Source organism: Arachis hypogaea, chromosome 6, assembly GCF_003086295.3.
Source record: "Arachis hypogaea cultivar Tifrunner chromosome 6, arahy.Tifrunner.gnm2.J5K5, whole genome shotgun sequence".
Classification (NCBI taxonomy): Eukaryota; Viridiplantae; Streptophyta; class Magnoliopsida; order Fabales; family Fabaceae; genus Arachis; species Arachis hypogaea.
The window spans coordinates 6988658-6997872 of NC_092041.1; the positions used below are offsets into that span (position 1 = coordinate 6988658).

Consider the following 9215-nt stretch of genomic DNA (forward strand, 5'->3'; position numbering starts at 1 on the left):
TAGGACGTTGCGTGATATGGTGTTCTTGGGGGGGGGGGGGGGTGATTTCAGGCAGGTGTTGCCAGTTATTCAAAAGGTTCGCGTGCTGAGATTGTCATGGCTTCCATAAATTCTTCTATCATTGGAATATTGCGAAGTTTTTGTGATTGACAACAAATATGAGGGTTAGCAACCGGATCGGAACAATCAACTGCTCAGGAGTTAAGGTCGTTTTCAGATTGGATACTTCAAAATCGGTGAAGGTCGATGTGGAGCAGTGGTCAACGATAAACTTTTTGTTGATATTCCTTCTGATCTAATCATTCCTGTCTTGGAAAATCCAGTGGAAGATATTGTAAATACAATCTATCCAAATTTGGTTCAGAATTTTTGTGATCCAAGTTTTTTCCAAGATAGGGCAATACTTGCTCCGACTGTCGAAAATGTTGAAGAGATAACAATTATATAGTTGACCTGTTGCCCGGTGAGGAGAAAAGTTACCTCAGTGCTGATTCGATATGTGGTAGTGATGCTTATTCTGATGTGATGTTGATTGGATAACTTTGATTCTTGAATCGATTAGGTGTTCTGGTCTACCTAATCATTTGTTGAAGTGAAAATAGGCGTGCCTATTATTTTGTTGAGGAATATTGATCCGGCTGGGGGTTTGTGTAATGGGACTCGACTTGTCGTGCGAGATCTAGGGACAAATGTGATTGGTGCCGATATTGTTTCTGGTATCAATGTTGGGGATAAAGTTTTATCACTAGAATGAATATGATTCCTAGTGATACGGTTATACCGTTTAAAATTCCAACGTCGTCAATTTCCGGTATCTTTGTCGTTTGCAATGACAATCAACAAAAGCCAGGGTCAGACATTATCAACAGTCGGTTTGTTCTTGCGTCGTCCTGTGTTTTCTCATGGTCAGCTTTATGTAGCTCTTTCCCGAGTTAGGAATAGAAATGGTCTTAAGATTTTACTTTGTGATGAAGGATTAGTTGATGCTGCCAAGACTGAAAACGTTGTATTTAAGGAAGTTTTTGATAGATGTAATGTATTTTTTTGTTATATGATTCAGTTTTAACTGTGTAATTTATAGTTTTGATTTTGTGTATATGTTCTTTGTAGAGGGACATCTTCTTTGGGGTATTTTTAAAATTGTCTCAAGCATTTCGTGTGCACTAGATGCATTATTCTTTATGAACCATTAGTTTCTATTAAGTGAAAATTAAATGATGTTGTGAAAGAAAAGTATTCATACGTTTTATAAATATAGAATATATTAGTTGGAGAAAAGAAGTATACGTTACCAATAAATATATAAATAAATAAATTGCATAATATATACTGTATTTAAAAGAAAAAAAGAAAGAGTACTCCGAATCAATAAATTTCACGCGAATAATCATTAGTATCGGAATAACTGGTTTAAATTGCATAATATATATTGTATTTATAATTATGTGATACTGTATAAGTAGATAATTGTGCTTTTTTGGATAAATTTGATGATTTATATTTCATATTTTGTTTTAATTTTTTTTTACTTGGAAAAGCTATTTTTTAAATACAGTTATTTTATTTGATATGAAAAAGATATGAAAAATGTATTTCATTACGTGGTTTTGAAAATATTCAATTATAATCTAATTATATATTTTGTTAGGAAAAAATTTCTTTGTGCTTTCTCTCTTTTATTTTTTTTATTATTGTTTTCGTTTTAATAATTAGGTCAAATTCTAATTTCATGTTTAATATTTTAAATCTTTTATTTAGTGCAGAATAATTTTACACCATTTTAGTATTATTTCAATCTTAAAATTGGTACAAATTTTATATATTAGGAAATATTTTGTATTAGACTATCCAGATTTAAAGTATTTAATTATGTAATAAAATGTTATGCATTTATTATAGTTCATCTATGTTCTTTTTTTATATTATCCTTTGATTTCTATATAATGTAATCAAATGGTCTATATAAATGTGGGATATTGTATAAATAGATAATTGTTCTGCTCATTTAAAATATACTCTCTTTTTTAGTGGATAACTTTGATGATTGATATCTTCATATTTTATTTTGATTTTTTTTTTAGTTTAAAAAGCGATTTTTTAAAATATAGTTATTTTTTATATGAAAAGGTTATTTCATTACATGCTTTTGAAAATATTCAATTTTATTAAAAAATTACTTAATTACTTTTTTTATTTTGATATTGTTTTTTCGGAAGAGAAAGATAAGCAAAGTGTATTCTTAATATATTAATAAGAATAAGATATGAGCATTTATTAATAAAAATAATTATTTATCTTTTCTTATAAGGAAAAGTCAAATCATATCAATGTAAATTTGATTTTAAATTTGTCAATAAAATTTGATTTTAATGTAGATTATATCTTTTGTTAGAATAAAAATTCTTTGGTGGTTTCTCTCTTCTATTTTTTTTATTATTTTGTTTCTAATATTTAGGTCAAGTTGTAATTTGATGTTTGATATTTTAAATCTTTTATTTTAGTGCAGAATAATTTTTCTTGCGTTTAATATTATTTCACTCTTAAATTTGATACAAATTATTTGTATTAGGAAATATTTTGTATTAGGCTATTGAAATTTAAAGTAGTAAGTCTTGCACTAAAATGTTATACATTTATTAGATTTTATCAATGTTCTTCTTTTATATTAAAGTTTGATTTCTATATAATATAATAAAATGGTCTATATAAATATGAGATATTCTATTAGCACATAATTGTCGTGCTGATTTAAAAAATATCCTCGTCTTAATTTATTACGTGGATTTGATGGTATTAAAATTTATTGAAAAACTTGATTATTTGTTTTTTTAAATCTAATATTGTCTTTTCCAAATAAATTGAAAGAAACTATATTGTTAATATATCAATTATTTTACTTAATCAGTTTTGTTGAAAAAAAATATTTTATAATAGTTAATACCAGATTTGAAATGCGAAAAAAAAGCAAGAAAAAATATCTTTAAAATAAATATTAAAAAAAATACCTTCATAAAGTAAATTGATCATAACATTTATGTGACAATGGAATTTAACCAAACAAAATTGCTATAAGATGAGAATGGTGTATATTCTCTAACACTAAACAATTTTGATGGACTATATGACTACTTAGACATAAGAACATGAGATAAAATTTAATCAATTTATTTTTTATCAAGATCTAAAAATCAATAAATTTTTTATATTTCTAACATATATATTTAAGTAATAAATTTATTATTTTAATTTTGATGTTTCTAACAAATATATTTAAGTAATAAATATATTATTAGTAATGAATTTTTTATAATGTCATATGTGAATTTTTTCTTAATACCTCTTAACATACTTGCTTGGAGGATTATGTTTTATTAATACAATCCTCTCAATTTAGCCATAACCCTAACTAAAGTTAGATAATGTGACTTTGGTTAATTTTTTTTCCCAAATTCATCACTTTCTCCCTAAAAGACCTTGGAGCTCAGCGCATTTTCTTCATCCCTAAGCTGAGTGCATCCGTCAGAGCATTTCCCTGTGGGCTCCGTCGCTGAGGTTTCTTCTTCTCTCATGGGTTTTGGCGACATGCAGGGAAGGTATGGATATCTCTGCGATTCCATTCGATTCTACCATGAAGGTGTTCTTCTGTCGGTTGCGTGTCTTCTCTCTCCCCAAGGTTCCTCTTTCTGTCTCTGTCTTGGTCATACGGCATTTCTCCATCTCCATTTCTGTGATTTAGATAGCAGATGTCGGCACCGCGATTCAAGAGGTATATGTGGTCTAGATTCTATTCTCCTCCTTTTGAAGCGTTAAGGTTTCGTTCTCCAGTTTCAATTCCTTTTTTCCTGATAATTGTTACTGTTTTTCTTATGCATCGTTTAGTTTTTAGTTGTTTGGTTTCTGATCTAATCATGGTGATTGTTACTCTTTTTTTTCAAATCAATGGTTCTGTCATATGTTTGTGGGTTTGGTGTTTCGGGAAAATAATTTTCTTCTTTGGGGTTTTGCTGAGTATAATTTATATGATGTTCTTACTTCTATTGGACTGAAGTTTACTGTAGTGTTAGGTATACTTGACTCATGAAATTCTGTTCTTGCTTTATTGTGAATTGTCAAATCAGCAATATGTGGTAGGTACTTGGTAATTTGTAACATGTCTCTTCCCACATTGTTTTTGCTCTTTTCCTATCAGTATTTGGTTACTTGTGATATCGTCCTAAATGATGTGTGTAGGGATATCAATCTATATATGCCTATTAGTCTATCTCTGTCCCATATGTGAAGCTTTCATTGTAAGCTTTAGTGTTTGTTAACTTTGGGAGTTTATAACTCCAACTCCTCTGTTTATCTTCTCTTATTGGTTCTGAAAACTTCTCTTTATATTTTCTTCTTTTGGTGTTGTTGTTCTATATATGTTGGGAATGAATAATCGTGTTGATTTGGTGGAGAAAATCACTCCGTGGAGGGAATCATGGAAAGTGCATGTTAAAGTTGTGAAGTTGTGGTACCAGAAGAATACTGCTTTGGATCCTTCTCAAAATCTATTGCATATGGTCTTAATGGATGAGAAGGTCAGTTTTATTTTATTTTAGGGTTTCCTTAAGTTGTTGCCACTTTTCATTTTTTTTTAAGTATGCTGAAGGAATTTTTATTCTTTGTTGCAAACTGATATGTTTTTGTTGTTTTAAATTTTTTATGAATTGTTACTATGCTCTTTTCATTTTTTTTTAGGTATGCTGAAGGGAATTTTTATTCTTTGTTGCAAACTGATATGTTTTTCTTGTTTTAATTTTTTTATGAATTGTTACTATGCTGTTTGGATACTGAAATTTGTTAATAAATTCAAAATAGTAACCATTTTTTTTAATTGCAGTTACACAAGATCCAAGCTACCATTAGAGATGAGCTTATATCAAAGTTTGCTGTGTCTCTAAATGAAGGTGATCTGTATTTGATAACCAATTTTACAGTTTTGCCAAACACTGGTTTGAATAGAGTGGCCAAACATCGGTTCAGACTTTTGTTCCAATACAAGACCTCTGTTGTTTCTGTGGTCTCTCTAAGGATAACTCATTCCGGGTTGTGTTTTACATCAATAGATGAAATTGATCAAATGACAAAGGACCACAATTTCCTTATTGGTTTGTACAAGTTTCTTGCTCTACCCTTTTAGTATCATAGTATTCTGTTTTACCAAGTGTGCTTTCTGATTCAAAATTGTATATATTTCAATTTAATTATTAGACTTTGTTGGATCATTACTGGTGTTCGAAAAGAAAGAGATGTAGCATCATATGGGAAGCTCATCAAAGCAGTTGTGCTAGAAGTTTTTAGTCATGGGTGATATGTCTTTGAGTTTCTCCTATATCAGTAGTTATGTTCTATGCATTCAATTTTTTTTTTTTGTGTTCCAGGCTTTATGTTATAACAATAAATATATAGTTACATCCTTTTGATCTTTTGAAAGTTATTTCTCTAGGAAAAAGGTCCAATGCAATGTGTTTGGAAATGCTTGTGATCTCTTGGAGTATGAAAACTTACAAAAATATCCAAGATCTCCACTGATTGTCCTTGAGTCTTTTAAAATCAAAGCAATTGAAGGTTAGTTTCAGACATATTCAGGGAATTTTTACTCTAATATTTACTTTTCTGAAATCTGATGTTTTCAGTTTAATATGGTTTGAGGCTAATAGAGTAGTATTCCTTAATGCAGGTGGAGTAATTCTACAGAATGTGATCAATGTCTCTAGATTATTCATTAATCCAGACATTCCTGAGTCTGTTGAGTTCCTAAGCAGGTTAGTTTTGATAAGAGTTTTGTAGATCTACAAGCTGCTTTGGTTATTTAGTTGGTATTCATGTATATGTTTTGTGTTATGAATATTAGTTATTGTGTCTTTTATGTAGATTTAGTGTAGCCAGTTATGGATTCTCAAGACTTGTGACCAATGACCTTGGATACTTAATTTCTAAAGTTGATGGTGATTATTTCAATCCCAAAGAGATCAGTAGTATTCAAGATCTTGATGTAGATAACAGGGTACTGTTTTAGATTGGCAAACTCTACATTTAATACTTAAACTTCAATTTCTTAAACATGTGTGTTTGTGTTTATATAATTGTTTTTTTAATTTTACAGGATGCTCATTACTTTGTAATGGGGACAATTAAGGAAGTTATGGATGAACCAGATTGGTGGTACTACTCATGTGTATGTGGTCATCCTGTTGTTGACCATGAGGATCTCTACCTTTGTGATGCTTGTTGTTCATGTGTTGAACATGTTATGCTCAAGTAAGGTTCATATGTAACTCTACTATTCAATGCATTAATTCTCAATCTTTTGGATTTTTGGTTGTTTCTCTCTTATGTGTCATTCTATGTGTTGTTAAGCAGCTTTAATTTATTGGTTTTAGTTATCATTCTTGGTTGTTAATTGTGTTAGGTATAGGATTCGGGTAAAGATTCACCATGCTGGGTGTGATGTTTTGTTTGTTCTGCTTGATAATGCGGCAACAAAACTATTTGGAAAAACCTGTTCTGAAGCATTTCTCAGGATAGACGAAGAATTCCCTGTTGATCCTAGTGTGCTTGCAGTATCAACTCCTTCATATTGAACCTCATTTAATATTTATTATATATTTTTTTTCAAGTTTATTGATTCTTTTATATTGAACTCTCAAGGTCTGTCGGTCATATTCTCCACAAATGTTTGGTGATGTTGTTGGAGAGGATAAAGTTTTCAAGGTTGAAATTCTTCCTGCGGTTGATCCAGATTACTCCGGGTCCTTTAAAATTGTAAATGTGTTTAGTGATAATTCTGAACCAGCTACAAGTGATGATTATATGAATGTATGATTTCTCACTCTATGTTACAACATGTTCATGCATTTTTCTTTTTTCTGAATCAATGGATTCGATACTTATTCTAACCAAATTATCCCAGGCAAGGCTTCATGATCCGATTTTTCCACCAATCTACGATGCCTGTTTGCAGTATGGAATTGGGGAAGATTACAAGACTCAAGTAGTTTGTGATAATTCTATTCAATCAGAAACTATTGAAGATATTATTACTGATCTTATTTCACCTAATCGCTGTTATTCTGATGTTGAGAATGTATGTTTTTTTTCCCTCATTTCTTATAAAATCTGTTGGTTATTTCTTTTTGTTATTCTTCTTACATTTTTTGCTAAAAAGTCAGTAATTGATAGTTTTGTAAATTATTTGAAATTTGAAATGCTGTATTAATTTTTTCTTTGCTGGCAGGGTGGTTTTGTTTTCATTCTTGGAACTATATCATCTGTTTTCAAGAATCATAAGTGGTGGTTCTCAACTTGTTTATGTGGTTCTCTTGTGTCAACTAATAAACAAATTTTATCATGTGATCTATGTCAGCTTCAATGCATTGATGCTGTTCCAAGGTGTTTTGTTCTTTAGTTTTATTCTGTTTTCCTAATTGATTATCATTTCATGTTAACTCAAAATTTCCTTGTTTTTTCTTGGTTTTCAAGATTCTGCTTGAAGATTGTAGCTTCTCATGCAAATGGCAACAATATATTTGTTCTCAAAGATCGTGAGGTTGTGCAACTGATAAAGACAAGATGCTCCACCTTTTTGGATAAACACCCAGAGTTGAATCAGGTTGTTATCTAGCTGTGGTTTTAATTAGTATATAGATATAGATACACTTAGTTTGTATTTATTGGCATTCGTAAGGAAAGCCTCAATTATTATTATGCTATTTTTTAATTTTTTTTTTGTTTTTAGGAATCTTATTGCAAAGTTGTTCCATTGAAACTCATTTCAAGTCTTTTGCACAAAAAAGTTGTATTCATGGTTGATGCTAGGCCTGTGGGTTATGAGATGAATCGATCTGTGTATATTGTTCAACAAATCTGGGATGATGCCTCTGTTATTAATGTTTTTGAGGCCGCTGCTGAGATGAATGAGCATAAGGTTTGGTTGCATAGTTTTTGTAATTTGTTCAATTATTAGTATTTAAAAATATCAATAACTTAGAGGTTTTCAATTTTTTTCAGATTCATGTTCTGGTTGATTCTATCCCTGAGGTTGAAGATGCTTTTAGCCAATGTGGAAGTGATCATGAGGCTGTTGAAGATCTAGATGCATTTTAGTTTAATATGTTAAGATAGTAGTTTAAGTTGTTGTTGTGCATGATCTTGATGCTTTTTAGTGTATTATGCTCAGATACTACTTTAAATTGTTGTTTAATTTGTAATATAATGGTAGTCTTTTCTCAATTCTAATATGGATATATCTGTGATATTTATATATTTAATGAAATTCATTTTTTAATTACAGCAGAAAAAATGTGTTTTTTTTATGAGTTTCAAATAATTTGGTGCAATAATTAATCAATTATTAATCAGTATTAAAAAAGAAATGATAATTGTGAAAAAAAAATATAGATAGTTTTTAATACATTGCTTTTCATTACGATTTAAATTTATTCAACCTAACGTTGAATTTAATTGTTATTAAAAAATATATATCTCTTTATTTTTTTTTGTATTTAATCAAATTCCTTTTTAATTACAAAAAAAATAATATGCGTTTATTTTACCAGTTTCAAATAAACCCATGAAATAATAAAATTATTATTAATCAATATTAAAAGAAATGATAAATAAAAAAAATATACTGGTCAATAAAGTTGTTTTCATGACTATTATTAAGTATATTTAACCTAACATTCAATTTAATTGTTATTAAAAGATATATATCTTATCAATATTTTTAATTTTCTTTTTTGGCAAAAAAGTGTCAATTCAAGGGTGCCATACTCCCATTAACACATAACTCATGTTGTCCCTTTTCTTAATTTTGTTCATTTACGGGTTCTTTCTTCTCCTTTTCTTTCTCACTATGAAACCGGAATTCCTTTCCGTCAGCTGATCAATCGCTCCTCTTACTCGCCGTTTCCAGAATCAGAAAGCGAACTACCCAGAGCTCGGAACGCTAATGATTTCTTTCAACGCTAGGATCTTTGATTTCTTCTCCAAGTTTCGTTTCGTCTTCCCTAGCAAACTGTTTCTACGAGCCGTGTTCTCCTGGGAGTTTGTTCCTCGCCGTTCATCTTATTTATGGATTTCTCAATTTTCTGCTCAGATTCAACATCTCAGATTCTTGTGATGAATTTTGGCATCTGTTCCGCGATTGAACTAGGTTTTATTGTCTATTGTTTCTGAAATCC

General features: G+C 29.8%; 2 protein-coding genes across 2 annotated transcripts; both read left to right on the forward strand.

The window, feature by feature from the left end:
• Positions 1–4418: 4418 nt before the first annotated feature.
• On the forward strand, positions 4419–6716 carry LOC140173581 (uncharacterized). The gene is made up of 7 exons (XM_072198062.1): positions 4419–4568; positions 4871–4944; positions 5477–5598; positions 5711–5795; positions 5905–6037; positions 6137–6291; positions 6443–6716. The coding sequence occupies exons 1-7, from the start codon at positions 4419–4421 to the stop codon at positions 6612–6614; spliced, it is 891 nt and encodes a 296-aa protein (XP_072054163.1). The 3' UTR covers positions 6615–6716.
• On the forward strand, positions 6578–8136 carry LOC112805228 (uncharacterized). Its single transcript, XM_072198063.1, has 6 exons — positions 6578–6849; positions 6944–7117; positions 7268–7422; positions 7513–7642; positions 7769–7957; positions 8041–8136. Exons 1-6 carry the CDS (start codon positions 6706–6708, stop codon positions 8134–8136), a joined length of 888 nt encoding a protein of 295 aa, XP_072054164.1. The 5' UTR covers positions 6578–6705.
• Positions 8137–9215: the final 1079 nt, after the last annotated feature.